The following is a 25,805-nucleotide window of genomic DNA, read 5'->3' as shown; positions in this document are numbered from 1 at the left end:
AAACTGAAACGCCTCTGGGGTTTATGAGTAACCCCACTCTGAGCTGTGCTGAGCAATTGGAGCTGGCAAGGAAAAACCTCCAACCTTTGACTCACAGACTTGAAAGGGAGGGAGAGAGACCTTAATGACAATTATTTGAGACTGTGCCACCCTGATGGAATAACCAGCACAGCCTCCTGCACCTGCAGGAATGCAGCCTGGCTTTCAGGGCAGGGTGAAAATCCCTCTCTGCTTCAGGGGAAGGGCAAAAGGGGGGCTTGGGATCAACCCCAGACCTTGCTCTGCACTAATCCTGGGCACTTTTTGGGGTGGATGTTCAGTGAGGATAAAGGTGATGAATTACAAATCACAGAAGAACCTGTGGGGAGCAGTTTCTTTAATTTCTTGGCCCTTCCAATTTCTTAGAAGGGCCAAGAAATTAAAAGATGAGGATCTGCTCAGCTGCAGCTTGGGAAGGTTCACCTGCACCTCAAGTCCTGTTCTATTATTAATATTTTTACTGCTTGGAGGCATTTAAAAAAAGCCCCCCCAACACAATTATTCCCTAACACAGCCCCCAGTAACAGAAATATTAATATCTGGAAAAATGTCCATGCTCTATTTGTCATGAAAAGTGCCTTGTTGTGACATCCCACCTCGTGAAGAGCCAGCACAGCCCCTCTGGAGGCCTCACCCACCACGTTTTGGGCAGAGCTGAGCTCAGCTTTTGAGGAACCGTGCCACCCTCTGCTGAGCCCTGTCACAGCCAGCAGAGATCCCTGTGCCCGTGGGAGGAGGGACAGGGGGGCTGGAATGGGATTTAGTCAGACAAGACACCCAGATTGGCAAGAAAGGAGTCTTGGAGATGCTGCCCCGGCTCCATTCACACAAATCCCCCCCTCCAGGCCACCAAACAGAGGGATGGCAATCCCTGGCCACCCTCAGCAAGTCCCTGTCACACCCTCACAAGAGCAGGGAACACCTTTTCCTTCCATTTCCCAAGAACTGATCATATTTACAGCTTTCCTGAAGTTCCAGAAGTTTCCTTGCATTACAACACTGAATCGCTTCCTATTTTTTGGCAGCTCCACCTGATGCTGTTCAGAGGCAGAACCCCCCGCCAGGAATCCACTCCAAATCCATGGGAATGGACTCATCCTCCTCCAGGATTTCCTTTTCCATGAAAATTCCTGCTGTTCCTCCTGGAGCCATCTCCCTGTGCTGGCTCCTACCTTTGGTTTGATGTGCTCTGTGTGGCCTGGATCCACCCCAGGGCTGCAGAAAAAATCCCATCCCAGGTTCCACCCAGGAGCTCAGCCCTCTGCACAACATTCCTGATCTACCTGAGACTGCCTTTTACAGCACTGTGACTGCATCCACCAAATGCTCCTGCCAAATCTGCTCTGGGCTGTGCTGAAACAGAAACAAATCAACAAAAAACGGGGTGAGAAATGCAGAGCTCAGCTCTGAGCTGAGCCCTCAGCCATTGGTGTGCTCCCCTTTCCCCGTAAAATGAGGATTTTGACGTTTCCCCACTGATAAAAGGAGGTTTTGGGAGGGCTGTGCTCTTTGTGCTTCTCCTGGGAGGTGCCAAGTTCTGTGTGAAATGAATTTTACCAGCCTAGGACAGGGATCAGCTTTTGCCATTGTTGTCCTGATGGATCCACCACATGGAAAAACGCCTGGTGGTGTAACCATGGCTCAGGAATTGTGATGCAGGTGGTTTTATTTAAAGCAGTAACATCAAAGCAAAACCTCTGCTGATTCAGCTCATAAAAATCATTGATGCATAAAATCCAACAATAATTGTCAAGGAAGAAAAGGGGAAGGGAGGATTGGGAGAACAGAGGAAAGGAAAGGCAACCCAACCCCATAAATGCACACAAGACAGTTTAACTCTTGCATGAAGCATTTGCACCCTTGTGTGGGGGACAAAAAAGTGGATGTGGAAAAAGTTCTGTGGGAACTGGAGGGAGATGGAATTGAGAAAAGCCATCTCTCTCCCACGTTATCTATCTTGGATGGAAGCTTCTGGTCCAGCCAGCAGCTTGGCAGTGTCTTCATTTACAATATTCCTTCCTGAAATCTGAAAGCAAATGGAAAAGGAGGTCAGCACCTGGAGGGAGATTTCAAACCACTGAAAGAAGCACAAAAATATGGATTTATTTCTAGGGTGAGTATTTGCAGTCACCCACAATCCTGATATCAAAAGCCCCCCCCCCCAGTGAGACAGACTGGGGGTGAATTATTGCCCAGATCCACCCTGCAGGAGAAAATGCCAGGAGAATTCCATCAGAGACAGCTCCTGGGCTCTCCATCCCCTGCTTGGTGTCATTTCAGCCTCATTTATTCAATCCCAACGCCCCTGGAACGAGTCATGGAATCTCAGAGCTGATCACAAGCCCTGCTTGACACCAGGGCTGTCCTACAAACACAGGCACAACCCTGGGGATTAATCCTGGCTCAGCAAGAGGAGATTCAGCCCCCAGGGAGGGAGAGCTGTTTGCTTTTCTTGGATGAAGTAACTGCCCATTACCCACAAATTAATTCCACTCCAAACACTCTCCTCCTGCTCAGTGTTTTCTGCCCAAACACCACACCAGGACATTTTTGGGCTCCACCTCCCTCCCTCCGAGGTCACAGCAGAGCAGGCACTGTTGCAGGCTTTCTTTTTCAATCAAAAAAAAAAATTTCCAATTTGTGCCATGGCCAGAGTTTTTAAAAGCCTAATCACTGCTTGCATCTTGTGGCTCCATGATGAAAGGATGGGAAGGGAGCTGGCTTCTCATTCCTTGCTTTTGCCACGAGGTTTCTCATTCCTCTCTGGCTGTGGCTTGGTCACTCACTGATGGACTGTTCCCATCAGCAGGTCCCTACAGCCACCAATTAAGGGGAAGAAGCTCATGATTACCTTTGTCTAAATCAATGTTCTTTGCTGGGAAGCTTCTGGCTTGCTCAGCTTTCTCCTTCAGGATGTTGTTTTTGTAATCTGTGCAAGGGAGGAGCAGAATTCAAGAAAACAAAGAGTTTTATGAGCAAGACAGAGGTGATCAGTCCTTCCTTGCTGTGCTCTAGGTCTGACACCTCTGATTTCTAGGAATTATTTCTGGAGTTACTCAGCAGGAAAACTGCTCTGACTTCATTTTAGCCCCTAGCATTCATCAGTTGTGCAAACTTCAGCTCCCTGCTCCTCACAGATCCTTCCAGCTCTGGATTGTCTCCTCAAAGCTCACCTGACAGATGCAATTATCCAGTTTTATATCAATTTTGCTCTCCTGGGACACACAGAGAGGGATTTTTGCAACCCACCCTCTGCAATTCCTTTCTTTGCTTCCAATTTTTTTGTTTGCTGGGGCCTTTACAGCAATTCTTGGGACCTAAGGATTGTCAGCTTGTTCTTTTAAAGGTTGAACCTTTACTGGGGATGCAAATTAAAAAAAAAAAAATCAAAGGGACAATTATTTCCTGGCTTATCAAGCAAATTGCAGCTGGGGTGAACTTGCCATGATGCCAAGGCTTGAGGAGCCTCAGGGTGGTGCAGACAAGAGCAGCAGTTTTGTGAAATGGATTCACTCCAAATCCCAGCAAGAACCAAGCCCTGATCAATTCTGACACAATAAACTCAAGGCTGCACCTTCAGACCCCAGCAAGGAGCAGCATCTACCTTCAGGAATGTTGGGAATTCCCCAAATCCATCCTATAAATCCCAAAAAAAAACACTTTCACAGTGTGAGATGAGCTTCCTTCCCCTCCTCCCAGTGGCTTTCATTTTACCACGACTTCCAGGGGGATTTGTATTTTCTCTTTTCTGTCTCAGGGCCTCTGTTGCAAATTTTCTTCCTCTCGTTCTCTGTTCATCTGCCCTAATTGCTACCACAGATCTTGACAGAAGGCCCAAATGTTCCCTGAACGATTTGACATCCAGGGAGGAGAAAATCAGGAAGTTAAACCAAAGTGGCTTCAAGAGAAGTTGGAGACAACGAACTCAACAAACTCAGGACTCCTCCTTACCCAATTTTGATCAAATAAACTCCATACCCACTTCCAGAGGTTAAAGAATGGGTTAAGTCACGTCAGAATACCCAAGTGCCATTAGAAATTTCAGATTTACAAGGGTTCTGGCCAGGTTTGGTGGCCAGGGATACCTACCCAGCCTGATGTCTTCACTTTTGTGTGGGGTCAGATCTGTCGTGTCCACTGTAAATTCTTTAAGATTCACATCCTTCCTGAAAAGGGAATAATGGATGGGAAAAAAATGGTATTGTCCCATCTTTTGCTAACTGGCTCCTTTCACACTTTTCCCCATCGGCTTTTCTATTTCTTTAGAGAATTTATTTTTAATTTCTTTTTCCCCACCTATTGGTCTAGATCTTAGAACAATGGACAGCCAATCCTGGAATTTCCTTCTCTTTTCCACTTTAATCCTATAAAATGAGGTCTGGAGGAGCCCAGCTCCATGATCTTGGCCCCATCTCACAGCAGATCTGTGCATTATTCCTTTCCCACCAGCTCCCAAGGACATCTCACAGAAACTTCATCCCTGAATCAGTTCCCAAAGAGTAGCAAGAGGAAATCCAATTGCCAAATCAGCCTCACAAACCATTTTCTCCTTCCACTTCCTCCTCCTAACCAGATTTTCAGCTGGTTTAGGCTCTTAGCTGAGGACGACATGATTTCATTTTAATGCATTCTAAACCTAATTAATAATATTAACTATATTAAAATTAATTTTACTTACTCTCCATATTTCTTCACGTTGTATTCATAACCTAACCAGGAGGAAAAAGCAGAATGAGCAGTCAGAGCCACTCCAGACCCGTTCCTGGTGTTGGCTTTTTGTGTGGCACCCGAAACCAGCGCTGTGGGTGTCACCCAGAGATCCCAAAGTCCCTTTATGGGATCCCACAGAGTCACCCAGCACAGCAGGGACCTGGACACCTGATAAATCCCACCTCTCAAGGGCTTTTCTTCTCCCTTCTACTCAGCAAATCATGAGTGGGGTTCAGCCAAAGCCTGCACTTGGTGACCCTGGGAGTCTTTTCCAACCCCAACAATTCCATAAAATCAAGGTCTGGATGTTTTAACACCACACCAGCCCTGCAAATCCTCCCCACTGGGCAAGGACCTGGACACTTGAGTTCCCAAGGGATAAATGCCAATTCTGAAGGGATCTTCTCCCTTCTACTCAGCAAATCTGGAGTGGGGTTCAGCCAAAGCCTGCACTTGGTGACCCTGGAGGTCTTTTGCAACCCCAACAATTCCATAAAATCAAGGTAAATCCTCCCCACTGGGCAAGGACCTGGACACTTGAGTTCCCAAGGGATAAATGCCAATTCTGAAGGGATCTTCTCCCTTCTGCTCAGCAAATCATGAGTGGGGTTCAGCCAAAGCCTGCACTTGGTGACCCTGGGAGTCTTTTCCAACCCCAACAATTCCACAAAATCAAGGTCTGGATGTTTTAACACCACACCAGCCCTGCAAATCCTCCCCACTGGGCAGGTTCCTGGCTCTCCAGGAGGGGATCCCTGCCTGCAGCACTGCTCCTTGCAGGAATTATTTGCAGAACAGGTCAGGTTTCCCCTGCGCTCACCTCTCTGCCGGCGCCTGCGGGTGACGAGCACCACGATGATGAGGAGGACGAGGAAGAGCAGCAGAGTGGCCAGGATGTAGCCCAGCTGCTGGAAGAAGTGCATCCTGCTCTCAGGGATGATGACATTGATGACATTGTGGCCCCTGACCACGTTTGGATCTGAGGGAAGGAGAACAGGGCGTCACTGGAAATGGGATCACAGGCGGGAACGCTCAGGGAGAAATTCTGAACTGCAAGAATTTAATCCTGATTTACACCACCCCGCACCTCTGGCAGGTGGGAGATGCTGTGCTCTTCACCAGGTCAGAATTCCCAGGGTTTAACAGGATCCCTTCCCTGGGATCAGTGATCCCTGGCCGTCAGAATGTTCTTGCAGGGGGGAATTCCAGAGCAAAGCCAGCCCCAAACCTTCCAGAGGGTCCCACAACCCTCCTCTGGGTCCCTTTCAACACAAACTCCACTCTGCTCTGGCTCCAGACAGCAGCCCCTCCTTGCCAAGGGTTATAATTTATGGAGTGGGAAGAGTTTTCAGAGCCAAAAAATGAGCTTCCTTTGAAATGAAATAAGATCAATAAAATAAATAAACCCCCCCCTCCAAAAACAGAGGGAAGCCAAGATTCCGTTCCTTTTGAGGGTGCAGCAGGATTTTTGTTCCACAGCAGAAGGAAGGGGAGCTCCAAACTTTTACATGGAAATTTTTTTTTTTTTTTTTTTGGTGGATTTCAAATAAATAGGTCAATGTTTTACACATGTAAAGAGGAAGTGACTTCTCTGCTTGCAACAGTCAGAGGAATGGACAAAGCCAGCCCAGGCATGGATGGAATCCCACAGGACTCTGCTGGGAGAGGGTTTTTTCCTTCAAAACAGAGCTGAAATGCCACCTTCACCCCTACAGGGAATTTTCACAGAGCACCAGGCAAGAACAGGGGGGAGCCCTCACCTCCATTCCCTTGGGAGTGCCCCCTGCTAATTACCCAGAGGGAATAAGGGGAAAAGTGGGGGAAATGCCTCAAAAGCCACAGCAGCCTTCAGCAGCTGTGTCCTGACACTTCTGGCAGTGCTGGCACAGCGACTGCTTCCAGGGTTTTATTTTGGGGCAGTTTGTTTCCAGTGCTTAAAAACACCAACCCAGCAAAAATTCAAATCGAATCGAATCAGGCAAGAGTGGATTGAAATAAACACTCTGAAACCAAAGATGATGGTTTGCTAATGCCAACAGCACTCCTAGAAAATCAAAAAGCTTGAGCAACGTGCTCTGTTCTGGTGGCCCAGTGCTCCACTCCAGCAGCACTCTGCTTTTTACTGGGATTTCCAGATGCCTTGTGCTCCCTGGATACAGAGCTGGAAAAACCATGGGATTTCCACCCTGCCAAGCTAAAAAATCTCAATTCCAAGCGAGAAAGCCACTTGCAAAGCTGCAAACAGCACATGTGGCAGCTCTGCTTTGTCCCATCCCTGGCTCCCTGCTGCCACAATGAGATGGTGCCACAGCAGAGGAATTCTATTCCTGGCTTTTTGCTTTCCCACAGAACTGGGGTAAGAGCTGGGTTTAAACTTTGGGCAACACCAAGGAGGTCACTGCAACAACAAACAGTGGAAACAGAGATTTAATAACTCTGGGCAATGGGGTATGTCCCATTTGATAACTGGGGAAACTGAGGCACGCAGGGACAGCTCAGTCCCACTGTCAGTGCCCAGAGCAGGATCATGGGGTCACACAGGCTCCTCCTCACCCTACACCAGAATTTAAGCTGGGGTGATGAAGGTTTGTTCTGTAACCAGGATCTGATCTCCCAGCACATCTCACATCCACCTGCCCCAAATTCACTCCCAGGATATTTTAACCAGGATATGATTAAAATAAAATAAATCCTGATGGTGAGAGGGGAAAGCTTAAGTTTAAGAAGTGCCTTAACATGATCTTCCCAAAGTGTCAATTGAGGACCAAATTATTCTGCTGAAAAAAGTGGAGAGCTCTCCCAAACCTGGCAAAGGTTTGCCAGTATTTGAGCAGTAATCATGAGGCACAACAGAATTTTCAGCCACCTGCTGCAGAGCAAACCCTGAGGAAAAAAGCTCTTTTAGTAGACGTGCACCACATTTACACTGCTGAGCCCAAGAGCAGCACTGAGCCCCTGCTCTCTGCCCCAAATTCACTTCCAGGACATTTTAACCACTGAAAAATAAATCTTGATGGTGAGAAGTGAAAGCTTAAGTTTAAGAAGTGCCTTAACATGATCTTCCCAAAGTGTCAAGACCAAATTATTCTGCTGGGAAAAGTAGAGAGCTCTCCCAAACCTGGCAAAGGTTTGCCAGTATTTGAGCAGTAATCATGAGGCACAACAGAATTTTCAGCCACCTGCTGCAGAGCAAACCCTGAGGAAAAAAAGCTCTTTTAGTAGACGTGCACCACATTTACACTGCTGAGCCCAAGAGCAGCACTGAGCCCCTGCCTCTGCCCCAAACAGGATGAACTTTCCTGTCTGGGAATGGAGCTTGGAGCAAGGCCAGGAGCTGAGGCTGCTGCCTGAAAAAAGCTCCTTGGTTTGCTTTTGTTGTCTCCCCGTTGACGTTGTGCTCCCCAGAAGAATTCCAGGCAGCTTTTCCTGGAATGGGGCAATGCCTCAGCCTCCCCTGCTGCACCCAGGCAGGGCTGGAAAAGGGAACCCCTGGAAAGCTCCACTGCTCACACATTCCCATGGACTCAGCACATTTTTGTGAGTGGTGAGGGGTCACTGCCTGCAGGGCACAAAGTCCCAAAGCTGCTGGTTTGGGCAGAGGAAGTGGCTTTTGCCAGGAAGGGAAATTCCTCCAGCACAGCCAGGTTAAACCACTCAGAGACTGCACCTCCTTTCTGAGCAGGTAGGGAACTCCTCAGGACAGCATCCTGAATAAATTTCTGGGTGAGCTACTCTGGAAACAAGATCTGATTTCCATCTGTGGATAAGGCTCAAGGGCTGTGTGCAGGAACTCTGATATTTGGATGTCCTGGTCTCCAGCCACCTCTCCTCAGCACTGCCTGGATTTTCTGGACACCAACCTTAGCCCCAGGGAAAAAGTTTAGGTCTCTATGACTTGAGAAAGCCAATTTCTACAGGAGAATAAACCTATTTAAAAATGTATGAAGCAAATCAAAATTCTGTATTAAAGAGCCAATAAATATTAAACCACAATGAATATTTTAAAGTGTTAATAAATAACTATACCAAAAAGACTTTAAAAAAAAAATTAAACTTGGGATTTTTGTTTTCTTTTTCTGCCTGAACGAAGTGTGACAGTTTTGAGTTTGGACAGGCTAACAGATGATAGTTCAGTGCAGTGGAAAATATGAAAATTGGTTTATGGCACACACACACACAGAAAAAAAAAAAAAAGAAAAAAAAAAGAAAAGCTGAAGGGTGGAGGAAAATTCCTGGTGGTTGATTCTGCATGGTCTGGCACCTTGCACAGCCTAAACATCCATGCAAAGGGGAGAGAAACTCTGGTGGGAAGAGTTGTGACAGCAAAGGCAGGGCTGCATCAACCCCCTGCCCACACCTCCATAAAGGCACAGAGGAAAGAGAGCCCATAAAAAGGGAGAGGGAGCTGTACAAAAATACAAACCAAACCCAGCTTGTTTGCCTCAGGACCCGTCAGCAGTGCAGAACTGCCCTGGGGCAGTAAGTCAAGGTGATAGGTCAGAAAAGCAAAATAAATCCTGTGGCAACATTGGGTTAGAAAGCTCCATATTGCCACGTCATGAGGAACCTGAATGAAGTCTGCAATTTGAGCCATGGCTGAATGCTTGCTCTTGAAAATCTCACGGCCTCTGAGACTGATGTTTACCTGTGTCACAGCAATGGGTCCCCAGCCAGGTAATAGTTGGCATAAACTCTGTGTATTACAGCAGGCTGATCAATCTTCATTGAGAAACCCACTGCTCTTTTTTATACCCTCGTTTGCTACAGGTGGAATTGATTGGTCCTTTAGTTCAAACACCATCACCACTGGCTAATTAAGAAACCACTCTCTGGTAAAAACTCTCCACAACACATTCCACATGTTCACACAACAGGTGCAGCAAGCTAAGGTAAGAGTTGTTTCTCTTTCTTTTCTCTGCTCTTCTCACAGTTGTGTGCTGTTCTGTGTGACCAGAGAGCTGCTGCCACAAACCTGAGCAACAAATCATCCTTAGCCTGATCGTGCTCCCATTCCTTTAAATTAACGCAACGACTGCAACGGTGTCCACCTCTACAAGGACAGCAGGGCCACTCACCTGCAGCAGGGAGTGCTCACCTGCAGCAGGGAGCACTCACCTGCACCAGGGAGCACTCACCTGCAGCAGGGACACTGACCTGCAGCAGGGGACACTCACCTGCAGCAGGGACAGCTCACCTGCAGCAGAGGACACTCACCTGCAGCAGAGGACACTCACCTGCAGCAGGGACACTCACCTGCAGCAGAGGACACTCACCTGCAGCAGAGGACACTCACCTGCAGCAGGGACAGCTCACCTGCAGCAGGGGACACTCACCTGCGGCAGAGGACACTCACCTGCGGCAGGGACACTCACCTGCAGCCAGGACCACTCACCTGCAGCAGGGAGCACTCACCTGCAGCAGGGACAGCTCACCTGCAGCAGGGACACTCACCTGCAGCCAGGACCACTCACCTGCAGCAGGGACACTCACCTGCAGCAGGGACAGCTCACCTGCAGCAGGGACACTCACCTGCAGCAGGGACAGCTCACCTGCAGCAGGGACAGCTCACCTGCAGCAGGGAGCACTCACCTGCAGCAGGGACACTGATCTGCAGCAGGGACAGCTCACCTGCAGCAGGGGACACTCACCTGCAGCAGGGAGCAGTCACCTGCAGCAGGGACACTCACCTGCAGCAGGGACAGCTCACCTGCAGCAGGGACAGCTCACCTGCAGCAGGGAGCACTCACCTGCAGCAGGGACACTCACCTGCAGCAGGGACACTGACCTGCAGCAGAGGACACTCACCTGCAGCAGGGACACTGACCTGCAGCAGAGGACACTCACCTGCAGCAGAGGACACTCACCTGCAGCAGGGGACACTCACCTGCAGCAGGGGCCACTCACCTGCAGCAGGGACCACGCTGTGCGTGGTGAGGTTCACCACCTTCCTCTCCCTCTCCGGCTCCGTCACGGCCACGTGGTAGATGCGGCGCTCGTGCAGGCCGCAGTAGTGGTGGTGCAGGTGGCACGAGTAGGTGCCCTCGTCGGCGCTCTCCAGGTGGGAGATGCGCAGCGAGAAGTCGCCGAGGGCGAAGGCGCCGCGGGTGACGTTCATCTTCTGCCGCAGGAACAGGGGCCCGTAGGAGCGGCGCTCGCCGGACGCGTACAGGTCCACCAGGCGGTCAGCGCGGTCCTGGGGCACCCCCGGGGGCTGCCGGTCCCAGTGCACCACCTGCTGCTCCTCCTCGCTGTGCCGCTCCGTCCAGATGTGCTGGCGGTTGACGCACGGCAGCGTCACCGTGCTGCCCTCCGGGGCCACCAGCACCGGCTTCTCGCCGTCCCAGTACTCGCTGGCCTCCTCGCCTGCTGGGGGAACACAACCTTGGGATGGGTTTTCTCCGCCGGTTTTGTCCCACCCATCCTGTTTTCCCCAGATAATTGACGTAAAGTTTCCTTGCCGTGATGCCTTGTGAAGGCTGAGCTAGGACAGAGGCTGGGCAGAGCTGAAGAATAAAGCAGGGATTTATTAAAGGATCTCCTCATGGATCCACCTTGGGCAGCACCAGAGCCCAGCCAGGGCTGCACCCAATGAACCCAAATGGTCCCAAGAAATGGATGATTGGTCACAAAATGATCAGCTCTGCTCCATTTGCACCTTGCAGTTGATTGTCCCATTCCAGCTTTAGCCCAGGCACTCCCATCCTGCTTGTTTTTCTCTCTCCAGCCCACGCTGTTTGTGCTCCTGGGCCTGAGCTTTGGATCATTTGTCCTTGGTGCCCAGCTGGAGCAGGAATTGTTTTGTCTCCCTGCTCTGTGCACAGAGCTCAGCATCCCCTCATGTGAAGCTCAGAGCCACACACTAAAGCAGCACAGAATGTGAAAAATAGAAAAGCTGAACCTGAGGCATCAGCAGAGAATGTGAAAAATGGAAAAGCTGAACCTGAGGCATCACCCAGGTTTCCTTTCCTTGGCCAAAATCAGCAAAATTTTAGGCCAATTCGCTGTCACACGCTGCGATCGATGCGAAATTCCCACTCAACGCCAAGTGTCAAGGACAGCCAGAGACACCTGAGATTGCTCCCATACCTTGGAATCCTGAATTCCAGGTGTCAAGGACACCCAGAGATACCTGAGATTGCTCTCTTGGAATCCTAAAACTCCACGAGATTGGAATCCTGTCACACACCCCCTCCCAAAAGCTTAAAAGTGCCACATGGCACAGCTTGAACACGCATGAACATGAACAACCCTGCCTTTTTCACACTTGTTTCAGCAGTTAGTAAAAAAAAAACTCTATCCTCTAACATCCTTGGCCATTTCATGAAGCAAGGCCACTTTCTCCTCCTTCTAACTCAAGAGTTAATCTCCTGCTTCAGAGAGCAGGAAGCAAATTCCCTGCACAAGCTAAGAATGGAACGAGGATCTTCATCCCAATCCTCTGAACAGGAAATGCTTTCCTACCCACAAAGGCCCTAATTACTGGAGGGGCTGAAGCAGCACTGCTCCGTGTTTGGCTCTTGAAAAGGAATAACAGAAGAAGCCAGAGCACAGAGGAGCAGACTGGGGCTCTCAGGGTGTTCTTCTTGCACTGTGAGAGCAGCAGAGGAGATGCACTTCCACCCCAGCAGCTCCACTGGCGTTATCCAGAGGCTTAAATGGATTTTTAATGGGTGCCTGCGTGCATGGGTGGGGCTCCCAGCCTGGTTTTAGAGCTGGGCTTAAGGTGTGGTGGGTTTTTAAGTACAGGCTGCCCAGGGCAAGCTCAGCAGCCAGAGCACGGGCAGGTCCTTGTGGCTGAGCTGAGGGTGTGGATTGTCACCAGGGGAAGATTGTCACCAGGAGGAGATTGTCACCAGGAGGGGACTGTCACCAGGAGGAGATTGTCACCAGGAGGAGATTGTCACCAGGAGGGGATTGTCACCAGGAGGAGATTGTCACCAGGAGGGGACTGTCACCAGGAGGAGATTGTCACCAGGGAGGGACTGTCACCAGGAGGAGATTGTCACCAGGAGGGGATTGTCACCAGGAGGAGATTGTCACCAGGAGGGGACTGTCACCAGGAGGGGACTGTCACCAGGAGGAGATTGTCACCAGGAGGGGACTGTCACCAGGAGGAGACTGTCACCAGGAGGAGATTGTCACCAGGGGGGGATTGTCACCAGGAGGGGATTGTCACCAGGGGGGGACTGTCACCAGGGAGGGACTGTCACCAGGAGGGGATTGTCACCAGGAGGAGATTGTCACCAGGAGGAGATTGTCACCAGGAGGGGACTGTCACCAGGGAGGGACTGTCACCAGGAGGAGACTGTCACCAGGAGGAGACTGTCACCAGGAGGGGACTGTCACCAGGGAGGGACTGTCACCACGGCCGTGCTGCTGCTGCAGCAGGGACAGTTTTGGTAACGACCAAGAGCAAACACGGAGCTGAGCAGGCTCCAGGCACTGCTTGGCCAAGGAAGATGAGAGGTTTTAAAATAAACCCTCTGAAACCCAGGCAGGCAGGCAGCAAACAGCACAGAGAGCAGCCGGTTTTCCTGCTGCTTCCCAAGCCTCCTGCAGAGCCGGGAGGTGTCACCACACCCACCTCTCTTGGCGATGACCAGCTGGATTTTCACAGTTTCATACAAGTGGCAGTAGTGATGGTGAAGATTGCAGGAGTATGTGCCTGCATCACTCTCTGCGACACCTGTAGAGCAGGGAAGAGAGAGGAATGCAGTGTTTTATGCCGAGGCAATGATTATTTGTGTCATTTGCAGTTTCCCAAATCCTCGTCTGGATGTAAACAACTTTGATCTAAGCCGTCCTTATCACCAGGGTGGGTTAAGCAGAGACAAATCACCTCTTGCAATGATTTGGTCAGCTAATGAAACAATTTGTTCAGTTGATTTGCTCTTGTGAGCAGAAATTTGCGTATTTCTTGTGAGTAGAAATTTGTGTATTTCTGTTAACAGGTGGAAAGAGGAAGCTGGTTTAGGTTTAGCTGAGAGCAAGCATGGGAACAATGACCATGGAGTGTTTATAGTCCAGGAACTGAATCACAACCAAAGGGCCACAAAAAGCCCACGTGGCTTTCAGGTTGTTACAAATTCTCTTTCAAAGCAGGTCGGCTTCAAAGGCAAATAAAACACCCAGCGCTTCAGAGAACCTCACAGAATCACTGAGGTTGGAAAAGAGCTCCAAGATTGAGTCCAATCTCAATCCTCACCTTGTCACCCAGCCCAGAGCTCTGAGTGCCATGTCCAGTCCTTCCTTGGACACCTCATGGGGTGGGGACTCCACCACCTCCCTAAGCAGCAATTCCCATGTTTAAAAACCCTTTCCAGGGAAAAAAAAAAAATCCTCCTTTATCCAGCCTGAACCTCCCCTGGGGCAGCTGGAAGCTTCACTTTGAAGCAAAACCAGAGGGCTGCCCAGGAGCAGTGAATGGGTTTAGGGGCAATTCCTCAACTTCTTCCTGCCTTGAATCTCCAGCTGAAAGCTCCACTTCCCTACGTGCCCAAGGAGCAGAAATTAATTAATGCAACAGACCAGATATGCAGGTATTTGGTAAGAGGGAATGCTGAGAGGGTTTTGGTCTGCTGAACGTGCTGAGCTGTGCAGGTTTTCTGGGATAGACCTGGAGGTGCACAAGTAACCATGGTGAGCACTGAGTGCCACTGAGATTGCTCCCAGACCCTGGAATCCTGAATTCCAAGTGTCTAGGACAGCCAGGCACACCTAAAATTGCTCCCAGACCAGGGATGGGGACTCCCCCACCTCCCTGAGCAGCCCCTTCCAAACCTTAAAATTCCTCCTGAGAATAAGACTTTCTTAACCTGCTATTCACAGAATGACTGGGTTGGAAGAGATCTTAGAGATCCTCCAGTCCAACCCACACCCTAACACCTCAACTAAACCATAAATCCATTTACCAAAAACATGCTGTGAACCACCCATTTCCACCAAAACCCCCAAACCCCATCGACCCTCAGGAAGGAAAAAAAAAAAAAAAAAAAAAAAAACCTCGACACCTTTGATCACCAGCGAGAAATTCCCATCTGCAAAGGCATTCTCGGGCATGAGGATCCTGCCCTGGTTGTAGGAGCTGTAGACACGTTGGTCCCCAGCTGAGTACATGTCACAGAGCCTCTCCATCCTGCTGTCCCCGTAGTAGGAGCTGAGCAGGTCCCAGTGCACCACGCGCTGCCGGTCGTTGAGGCGGTCCTGGGTCCACACCATGCGGTGGCTCTTGCAGGGCAGCACGGCCTGGGAGCCCAGGACAGCACTGATGTTCAGCACAGACACCACCACGCTGGTGGGGTTGGAGGCATCAGCTGGGACTGGAAAACCAGGAGCAAACAGCAGAGAAAAGAGTTGTAGGGTTATGGAGTTCATGGTGTGTGAAGGAGGGGCTGGAGTGGGAGTTGTGCTGGAATCTCTGCAGGGTTTTGATTCTGGTTTCAAGACCTGCATGGGGCAATGTCATGGAGAATCCTGAGCTGGAAAGGACCCAGGAATCACTGATCCAACCTTAGCCCTGCACACACACCCCAACAACCCCACCCTGTGCATCCCTGAGAGTGGTATCCTGGAGCTCTCAGGGCTGGGACCATTCCAGGGCAGCCTGTTCAGCACAGACACCACCACGCTGGGGGGGTTGGAGGCATCAGCTGGGACTGGAAAACCAGGAGCAAACACCAAAAAAAGAGTTGTAGGGTTATGGAGTTCATGGTGTGTGAAGGAGGGGCTGGAGTGGGAGTTGTGCTGGAATCTCTGCAGGCTTTTGATTCTGGTTACAAGACCTGCATGGGCCAATGTCATGGAAAATCCTGAGCTGGAAAGGACCCAGGAATCACTGATCCAACCTTAGCCCTGCACACACACCCCAACAACCCCACCCTGTGCAGTATCCAAATGCTCCTGGAGCTCTTGGGGCTGGGGCCATTCCCTGGGGAGCCTTGTCAGTGCCTCCCTGAGGGGTGTCGGAACCCAAGGTGTCCCTCAGACACTCTTGGATGTTCTGGGCCCAGGGCAGAAGCCTCTGGGACCCTGGCAGGTGGCCAGGGACCCCTGTGGTCTTGAGCTTGACCCATGGAACAATTTACCAACCTTGCAGGAAGAACAAGAAATCACAAAAGTTTAGATATTATAGTAGAAGTAGTCACAAAGTGAAAGGTAGAATTTTTGAGTGCTGTACAGGGGGGTTTTAGGCCTTGTACAGGGGGGTCTGAGTTTTGTACATGGGGGTCAGAAGTTCTAAGATGGAGGGATTTGGGCGTGCCCTGTCCTCCCTCTTTCTTCTTCCTATTCTCCATGTTCTTGGTGATGTTGGCACTCACAGATTGGGTTAGAGTAGAAAGTCACTGTTCAATATAGGTAGTAGACATTGGGGAAAAACTGTAAACACCTAATACGTAATGTGTGATATAAAAGATGGCACCAGCCCCTCGGGGAGGGGAGACGGGAGACAGCCAGAGACGGGGACAGACAGAGTCAGGGACAATGTCAGGGAGTCTGTGTGCCTTGAGATAACATGCAATAAACTGCCTTGAGACCGGACGACTGAAGACTACTGAGTCTTTCTTTGAAGGCACGGGTTGGAGGAGAGACTTTACCACCATCCGGAGTCACCCAAATCCGGGGAAGACTCCGGCAGAGGGGGAAGAACCTTTCCCTAATAAATAAAACTTTAACACACAGATTTCATTCATGTCTGTTATCAGGATTGTACGCTCGAGCTGTCCTACCCACCCTTCCTAATCCTGACCCCCAGTTTAATCCAGGTTTAGAGACACCAGTGCATGGGATGCACAATCCAGGGAAGTTAGGGATGAAAGCCCCTGTGCATGCCATGGAATCAGGGTCCCTCTCACTCCTCCTCATGATCACAAAACCTGGCAGATTTACAGAGACGCCACTCACCTGAATATGAGCCCACAGAACCTGTCAAAGCAGAAAACAAAGTGTTACTGACAGCAAAAGGATAAAAAAGCTACAAACACACTCCAAGTCAGCAGCCACCTCTGTTATTGCTCCATCTATTCCCCCTTCCCTGTTAATGCTGATGTTTATATCTGGATGTTTATATCCTTTTCCCACTCCAGCCACACACTTGGTCTGCACAGTTAATTCTGTGATGCTCTGGATGCATCAGCTCTCTCCAACTCACATGACTCAGATCCACACAGGAAGAACTTTGCCAGGGATGAACCAATTCCTTTGATTCTGCATTTCTCTGGTCCAGTCCCTCCTGCTCCTTGTGTGGGAGGGGTCTAGAAGGTCTCCTGGCATCAGGCTTTTGATTCCCAACACAGATTCCCAAACAACACCACCATTCATCTCTCCACCCAGCCAAACCCAAGTGGGTTCCATCAAAATCATTGGAGGTTTTGTCCTGCTAATGTCAGAGGCACAAAGTCCTCCAGACAAAGACTGTATTTTTTTTTTTTTTTTTTTTTTTAGCCCTGGAATTTATGAATTTCAAAATCAGCTCCAGACTGGGGGTATTTTAGCACACCCCCAAGTGCTGAGAATTAACTTGGTTTCCTCCCCTTTTTCTGTCACAAAGCACTGGGCAGGGACAGCAGAGAACAAAAAATGAGCAGCACACTCTGTTGAACTGCCAGCTCAAAGGCACTTCAAATAGGAGGTTTTTTTTCCTTACATTTAAAATCTCAGCATCACAAAGAGAAAACCCAAATCTTAGACAAGGTCTGTGCTCTCTGTATATAAGAAAGAGACATCAGAATTCCATCATTTGATTGTCTCTCCTGATAGGCTGCAAAATGTATCAGCTGCAGCCCTTGTCCCTGCAGGCCAGGACTTAGATTTGGCTTAGAAAAACAAAAGAGTGATTTAAAAAATCCCTTCCACAGCACCAAATCAGCCAGGAAAAACCGGTGTCACTTGTGACAGGCCACCAGCTGAGGTGTCACGGTGTCCAGGCAATGTCCTTGTGGCTGAACGGGTGTGGTTTGCCCTGGGGCCAGTGTCGTGACATGAACAGCGATTTGGGAGCTGGGGAATGGTGTCTGAGGCTGCTTCCAAGTCCCTGCACGGACAACAAATTGATTTGGTGGGACAGAAACATCCTCTGCTGGCTCAGGCAGAGGAGTGAAGGCATTTACTGCTCTCCTTTCCTCTGGCGAGCTAATGGGAAAAACACGGAGCAGCGTCGAATTTACCAAGCAGAATTAGGAATGCAGCACTGGAAATCCAGCGAGTGACAAAAGCTCAGCCATGCAAAGCTCTGAGCTCACACCAGCACCTGCCTCTGCACCTTTTTGGAGCCCTGCACCTTCCACCTGCCAGGGCAAGGACTTGACTTGACTTGACTTCCCTTCCCTTCCCTTCCCGAGCTGCTGGAGCCTGGGCAGCACTTCCAAACACAACCCTCTGTGAAAAAGGGGCCTGGCTGGGATGGAACAGCTTTTAGACAAGAAAAGTTGATGTCTTGTGGGTTCTTTTCCCCTCCACTCCTAAAATTTCAGCCAGGAGCAGGGCAGGAATGCTGTGGCTTCCTCAAAAAGTCATTCCAAGGTGTTGCCCCTCAGTGACCAGGAGATGCTGCTGCTGTTGGGACCAGGGGAAGAGCCTGTGGATTTTATATTTTGCATTTTACAGACTGCATTTGTGACTTGCTGGCTGTTGCCACACAAAGCTGGGCTGCCACTGAGCACCCCAAAAGCCAGCCTAGATGAGGTGAGCTTAAATATTGGAGCTCAGCCCAGAGAGGTTTAGAGAGAAAGGGTTTCTCACTTTGTGTGTGCACACACTGAGTCTGGGCAGAAACTCTGGCTCCGAACCTGCCCTAGGATATCATCCACAGTTTGACAAAACGGTGCAAATATAAAATAATTTTTTAAAAAGTGACATTGCAGCCAAGCAGCAAAATTCTAGAAGGGGAAAAAAAAAAAAGGGATAACTCTTCACAAAAATGCACAGGAACTCCAGCAGGCAAAGAAGGAAGAACTGATTGTTCTGATTCCCCAGCCATGCTGGAAATCTGCACACATCCATCAGCTCCTGGGTAAGGCTCAGACTTACTTGACAGAGCTGTAAATGAGATCACTCAGAAATCTGAGGAATCTGGGATGTCTCTGATCTCCTGCACGCCTGGAGAAAATGGGATTTTGAACAACTGACCTTCAATAACCTGAGCAGAGAGCAGCAGTGGAAGGAGGAATGAGCCCTTTTCTCTTTTCAGTGTCTATATTATAGTTTTACAAGTTGTGAGCTTTGTAGTATTTCACCAATAAGCTACAAAATAGTTCTGTTTCTATTTTTATAAGGTTTTTAAGGAAAAACTATTTAATTAAGAAATGGCACCTAAATGATTTTCTCTTTTAATTCGATATCTAATTAATTGTAATGTGGACTTTTCTGTCTAATTATAAAATTATCTAAATTATCTATTAAATTATTTATTAAATTATCTATTCTCTAAATTTATGAAGAAGAAGGTGAAGAAGGATTAGCTACTGTTCTAAAACTTTTATCTTGTTTTATATATGTATTACTATATTCTAAAATTTAATCTCTATGTTTTCTATTATGTGATGTCACACATTTCTAATAAACGACAGACCTATAATTTCACTTCTGTTCTTCAATTTTGGAAGTTTTCTCTATGGTTTTAGGTCAAATGCAGTGTTCCCTTGAGGGTTTGTGCCTTTCAGCACAGAAAGTCTTAAAATTCTCAGTATCTGGGGTTCCCTCTGCTGTGGGACCCTGCTGTGTGAGACAAGCAGAGCAACCAAACCCTGCTTTTAAAAGGGATTTTATGGCACAGCAGATCCTGAGCAGAGATAAAGGACAAACCCAGTAAAGGTGACAGCCCATGGAGGCAGCACTGGGAGCAGCTGGAAGAGATAAAGGACAAACCCAGTAAAGGTGACAGCCCATGGAGGCAGCACTGGGAGCAGCTGGAAGAGATAAAGGACAAACCCAGTAAAGGTGACAGCCCATGGAGGCAGCACTGGGAGCAGCTGGAAGAGATAAAGGACAGCCCAGTAAAGGTGACAGCCCATGGAGGCAGCACTGGGAGCAGCTGGAAGAGATAAAGGACAAACCCAGTAAAGGTGACAGCCCATGGAGGCAGCACTGGGCTGTGCTGGAAGAGATAAAGGACAAACCCAGTAAAGGTGACAGCCCATGGAGGCAGCACTGGGAGCAGCTGGAAGAGATAAAGGACAGCCCAGTAAAGGTGACAGCCCATGGAGGCAGCACTGGGACCAGCTGGAAAGAGATAAAGGACAAACCCAGTAATGGTGACAGCCCATGGAGGCAGCACTGGGAGCAGCTGGAAGCAGGGATTTCTGAGCAGAGATAAAGGACAGCCCAGTAAAGGTGTCAGTCCATGAACTGCTGCACTGGGACCAGCTGGAATTTTGGTGAGTCAAGTGTGAAACCAAAGAGTCTTCATGCACCTGGTGACAGCTCTGACCTCTGTCCTCACAGGCCTCCAGGAGCTGGAGCTTCTAAACCCAGAGCTGTCAACACAGGACTCAACTGTGGCTTTCATTTTAAAATTTCAAGTTCCATGGGATGGAGAATCACTTTGTCTTCTCTGGGTGATGTAACCACAAAAAAAAAAAAAAAAAAAAAAAAGAAACACCAACAAAAGACAATTCTGTGCTGTCCCTGACACGTTCTGTGCTGAGTCAGCAGGATCCCAGAGATACTCTGTGGTCCCACTGTAGAAGAAGAGGAAAGCAGCCTGGAAAATGATTTCTTAATCCCTTGTAAAAGGCAGAGCCAGTTCTTACTTCTTGAATCCCATCCATTTTTCATGTGAAGAATTAAGCCACAAAAAAAAAAAAACAAACAAAAAAAAAAAAAAAAAAAAAAAAAAAAAAAAAAAAACAAAAACAAAAAAACTGTGGGCAAACTAGAAGCAAAAGGCCGGGGCTGTGAAAGATGTGTGACATGCTCAGAGCTCTCCAGGCTCTGTCCTTGGAGCAAGACAAGGACAGAAAATTGTCCCCTGAGTCCTGCCTGAACAATCCTGGGCTGAACTCCCTCCTGGGAACACAGGAGCTGCTGCTCAGCTTGGCGCTGCTGAAACCTCTGAGCTCCTGTTTCATACTGGGGGGTGAAAAACAACCAGAACAGAAAGGGACATGTTCTTCCCCAGATCTGTGTGTGCCAGATTCCTCATTTCTCCCATAAATCCCTCTGTTTATAGGGGGCTTAATGGGCTCTGTAGGGTCATTACACAATTATGGGAAAAGCAGCAGCCTGTGCCACCACGCTGTCCCCAAACCCTCCGGGGAGTGGCAGTGGCTCCATCCTGGCTCCTTTAGGGGGCTGAGAGGCCCTGATGGCTTTTGGTGCAGCAGCATCGAGGTGACAGTGACATAAATGAGCCCAGGTTTTCTAAACCCACCCAGGAGAAACATCTGGGCTCATCTGGAAGAGAGAGATGAGCAAAACAGCTCCTCCTAAACTTCTCCCATTCACCTCCTGGCCAGCCTGCAAGACTCAGCTTTTCACTAAAACAGAATTTCCCTTCAAAGCCCACTGATGGTCAAGCCAGGCTTCGAACTGGGATTTTCTCTAAATCTCTGTGTTTGTTTATTTTTAAAGGCTTCCTGGGACAACTTTCCCAGCAGCAGACTCTCCCACTTCCCAAAAGATGTCAGAGCCCTTAAACACCCATCCAGCCCCAACAATTCCTGCACTGCCTGCAGGTAGGAACATGCAGGGAGCAGGAATGTGCTGCCTCTGCAGAAAGGAAAAACTTTTTGTCTCTACAAGGAACCAATCCCCACCTGGGGCACAGACAGGATCCCTCAGAGATCTGCCCCAGCTTTTCTGGGATTTTAGCTGAATTTAGAAAGCCTCCCCTGCCTTGTGAGCTTCCCCTTGGCTGCAGGCCCACGGAATGGTTTTGTAGAGCCACTCCAAACACGGAGCTGTTCCTCCCTGAGACATTAACACTTGAGGGAGTGGTTCCTCTGCAGGAGGGGTCACAGATTTCCTCAGAGCACAGATTCCCTCCCTTCTCATCCTCGTTATTGAGTTGTAGCCTGGTTTGGGTGAGCTCAAACATCAGGGCTGGCAGGAGCGCATCCGGGTAAATCCAAAATGCACCTGAAGCTCTGTCAGAGATCACCCCTGCTCAGGTGGGACCTTTGGCTCTGCAGCAGCCCAACCTGCTATTCCTGCCCTGGGTGCTCTGCCAAACCTCACTGGGAGTCGCTGGACTGGTTGGTGCTTCTGGAGCACACAACTGTGGGCTCTCCTCCTCCTCCTCCTCTTTAACCCACCCCACACCCCACATTTCTGAGCCACTTTAACCCTTCTGTCCCTATGACCGATCCCATCGTTTGCCAATTCCTAAACCTCGCCTCGGGGCATTGCAGAAATGCCGTGGTGACATGGAAAGTGGATTAATTAGGGACCAAAGGGAGAGCTCCTCACCTTATTCCACCTCAGTGCTGAGCAACTGAGGGGCTCAGGTGTCAGCCACAGTCTTTTAACTGGGTTGGGAAGAGCAGGGGGTCACCAGCCCCTAAAAAGTTTCTGCTCCTCACTTCTGACTCCTTTCTTGCACCTTGCTACCCAAAAGTGAATCCTGTGTCTGTCTTTATGCTGACAAGAGGAAAAGAAACCCAAAAACCACACATCCTTTTTTCCCCTCCATCTGAACCCTCACGCACAGAGCCCCTCAGCTGTTTCTGCTTCTTCAAACATAAAAAAATAAATCCTGTACATCTGACTCTGAAAGCTTTGCTGTACTCACAGCCAAGCTTATTGGGTTTGAATTTGCTGATAGGTAAAAAAAAAATTGCACAGAACATGCTGAACAGAATTCCTACAACCTCAAACATTTTTCCATTCTCTCCCCACAAAGCAGAGAGGAAACCTACGACTCCCTCTCCTCCCCAGATGAAAACAGAGCAAATTTAGGAATCTGAACAAAGTCTTACAAAGATAACGCTTCAAAATCTTGTAGCCAACCCCCAGCCCCGTCGTGCAGCCAAAATAAAAACAAGTAACACCACACCAGCAGCTCAGAGCTTACTTTGCTGAAGCAAAATCTGCCACAGGAGGAGTTTTACAAGTTGCTCCATTTCTTCAGCTTCTCGGAGTTTTCGCCTCTCTTGAAAAACAAGCTGAAGGCTTTTTTTTTCTTTCTTTCTTTAACTTTCCTTTCTGTAACTGGAAAACACTATGACCTCATCAATTTACATCCCCAGAGCTGAGGACAGCAGCTCAGATTCTGCAGGATTACTCCACCTCCAGCCCCCCACCTCCTTCCCTTCCCTTCCCTTCCCTCACTTTCTGCGGAGCCCTCTCCTCCTTCCCCTCCCTCTGGCACCTTCTGAGCCCTCCCTCACTCTGACATCAAACTTTCATCGGCTGAAGTTGGTCCCACACAGCTCTGGGCTGACAAAACAAATCTTTCTCCCTCCCCCTAGGGATGGAACCAATTTTCCTCGGGCTTTACTTGATCCAGCTGTTCCTGCCTTTGTCTGACACTCCCCCAGACTGGATTTATTCTGCTGCCTTCAATGGGGTTCTGATCTCCTCATATGGTTTTACTTCCAGCTCCAGTCTCCAAAGACAACCTAGAAAACAATATTTACCCTGTCCTGTGATTTGTAAGCAAGGGCCGTGTATTTACAGGAAAATTACAATGAGTATAAAGTCAGGAAATAGAGTATAAAATAGGAAATAGAGTAGCTGCTGCTAGGATATTAAAAGTAAAATTACATATTAGAGGAAAATTAAAATATGGTCAATTTTTCTGTTTTCTCACATGCTGTTGTCAGGTTATGGTTAACACCATTTAGTGGATTGGATTTACTGGATTTTACAATTCAATTAAGTTAATCATCAAGTGAAGAAAGGGAATTAAAACTCACTGTCCTTAAATGTCTGTGGGACTCCACAAGAGAACTTAAAAACAGAAGTCAGGAGCCTTCCCATGGGATCATGAGGATAAACTTAATTGCCACACTTGAATTTTTCCTTCTGACATTTCTCTGTCTCTCTACCAGAAAATAGATTCCCTCTATCCCAGAGGGGGAAGAGTTTCAGGAAAGAGGAGAGTGTTATAATTATAATTAAAACAACCTCCTAAATAAACATTTAAATAATTACACACTGCAACAAGGGAAACTTTGGGAGCATCCAGATCAGAACTTCACCCAATCCAGGATCCTGTCTCCAACATCAGACAGAACCAGACACTTCCAAACAAATTCCAAGAAACTGAAGCTATTATTATTATTAGATAATATGACCATGAAAAAAAAAAAAAAAAGCTTGCTGTTAACTCCACACTGTCCAAGACAGATCCAGAGAACTGGTTAGGGAAAAAAACTAAAATAATCTTCAGATAAGAACAAAAATTTCCCTGGAAACTCCAACTCTGACATTTTTCTGAAGTGAGGAGATTTGGGGGTGATGGGATAGGAACAGCCCCTCCCTCCACGTTCCCACCCTCATCACCTGGATATGAACAAATCCAGCCCAGCTGCAACCCCAATCCCATCAGCTTCTCTTTGCCAGCCTCAGGAATTCCCATTATTCCAGTCCCAAACCACCTGCAGGCAGCAAAAACTCCTGTTCCCCTGTCCCTGACCTGTGCCAGGTGTCACAACAACCACAGCACTGGTCCAGAGCAGCTGCTGGGCCAGGAATCCCATGGAATCCCATGGAATCTCATGGAATCCCATGAAATCCCATGGAATCTCATGGAATCCCATGGAATCCCATGGAATCCCATGGAATCTCGAGCCTTTCTCCATCAGGGAGCCAACCCAGGCTGTGTTCAGAGCAGCCTGGAAAATGCCTGGCTGGGAGGCAAAAAGCTGCTCCCACCTAACAGACAGCAAATCCAGCATTTTCTCCTTCCCCTGGTCCCTCCCAACCACGGGCAGGACCTTTTTCCCACTTTTTTCCCAGTTTTTTTTCCCACTTTTCTGCCTCCCAGCTGTGGCACTGCAGAGGTTACTGCCTGCCCCTTGCCTTGCAGGGTTTTTGGGAGGGAGCAGATTGCTGTGGTTGCTGCTGTCATGGACTGGATATTTCCTGACTGCAAGGAGCCAAGTCCAGGCTGAACAAGGCTGAAGTCTCCTAAAATCACCCAGGGGAAGAGCAGCAGCTTCTGTGGGGTTCACAGAGGGGCTGAAAGGGACACATTTAGGGGGTTGTTATAATTATTTTTTATATATTTATATATATATCTGTCTGTCCCCTCTCTAATCCTGCACAGTCTGCAGCCAGCCCTGCTTCCTGGGGCTTTGCTACTCCAAAGACATCCTGGAGGAGCAGCTGTGTCAACATTTTTCCTGGTCTAGGAGCTGAATTTTTAACCAGCTTCTCCATTCTGAGCTGAGCAGTGCTCCCCAGCCTTTCTCCTTCCCCACTCCCAGGGGAATTGGGGTTGATTCTCCCAATACCAAGCATCCCTTGGCTGCCCACTGCTCATCTCCAGCTGACCACAAATCCTGACCAGAGAAAGCAATTTCATCCAGGCGAGGAAAAGGGACTTTCCAGCAGCAGCAGGAGGGGTTTTGCAGGCTCTGCACCTGCCAGCAGATCAGGTCAGCAGCAGAAGAAAGGCTCCCCTGTTCCCAGAGTCGCCTCTTTTTCACTGTGGCAAAAGAAAATCGGTGTTTCACACCTAATTCAGATCTAAAGCAGCGACTCAGGTGGACAAAGCCCTGCTGAAAGTGCAGGGTCGCGAGGGTAATTGGCTCGTGGGAAGTGTTGGATGTCAGGAAGTTTCCTCCTCCCCATCTCTTCCATTTTTTCCATTTTTGTTTTCAGGCTGCACTGAGAGACTTCGCAATAAATCCAAACTGAAGGCCAGCAGCCAGAAAAACTGAGCAAGTATCAGATCGAGAAAAAATGTCTGATGGCAAGGGGAACTCTGCATCCTTTAGTGCAATTTTTGAGAGCCACTAACCCTGGGAAACAGGAGTGGAAGTGGCCCCTTCCACCCCATCTTCACAGCCATAAATACAGGAATTAAAAAGGAATGCCAGCATTAATGATCTGTTGACACAAATTACAGTACAAGGCCTTGTGTGCAGGATTTGTCAGCACTCCAGGCTTATCAT

At 48.8% G+C, this 25,805-nt stretch overlaps 1 protein-coding gene across 2 annotated transcripts; it reads right to left on the bottom strand.

Annotated features, from left to right (window-relative positions):
• Window positions 1–1,687: 1,687 nt before the first annotated feature.
• Window positions 1,688–22,976, bottom strand: MXRA8 (matrix remodeling associated 8). Of its 2 annotated transcripts, none has more exons than XM_053962629.1 (10): window positions 22,757–22,976; window positions 16,651–16,671; window positions 14,760–15,068; window positions 13,334–13,435; window positions 10,654–11,115; window positions 5,570–5,728; window positions 4,718–4,748; window positions 4,129–4,205; window positions 2,891–2,968; window positions 1,688–2,065 (listed from the first exon to the last, which is right to left on the bottom strand). In XM_053962629.1, exons 1-10 carry the CDS (start codon window positions 22,803–22,805, stop codon window positions 2,040–2,042), a joined length of 1,314 nt encoding a protein of 437 aa, XP_053818604.1. In that variant the 5' UTR covers window positions 22,806–22,976; the 3' UTR covers window positions 1,688–2,039. The 2 variants fall into 2 exon arrangements, with proteins under 2 accessions (XP_053818604.1, XP_053818605.1); XM_053962630.1 differs by having other exon boundaries at window positions 10,654–11,112.
• Window positions 22,977–25,805: the final 2,829 nt, after the last annotated feature.

Source organism: Vidua chalybeata, chromosome 22 (genome assembly GCF_026979565.1).
Source record: "Vidua chalybeata isolate OUT-0048 chromosome 22, bVidCha1 merged haplotype, whole genome shotgun sequence".
Lineage (NCBI taxonomy): Eukaryota > Metazoa > Chordata > Aves > Passeriformes > Viduidae > Vidua > Vidua chalybeata.
The sequence above is the reverse complement of the archived record's forward strand: the minus strand, read 5'-3'. Positions and strand labels throughout refer to the sequence as shown.

Coding starts and splice junctions, on each gene's coding strand:
- MXRA8 (XM_053962629.1), bottom strand. CDS start 22,805: ATGGAGCAACTTGTAAAACTCCTCCTGTGGCAGATTTTGCTTCAGCAA. Junction 16,672..22,756: donor GCAGATTTTGCTTCAGCAAA/GTAAGCTCTGAG, acceptor CTGCTTTGACAG/GTTCTGTGGGCTCATATTCA. Junction 13,436..14,759: donor TTTCTCGCTGGTGATCAAAG/GTGTCGAGGTTT, acceptor CCTGCTCTACAG/GTGTCGCAGAGAGTGATGCA.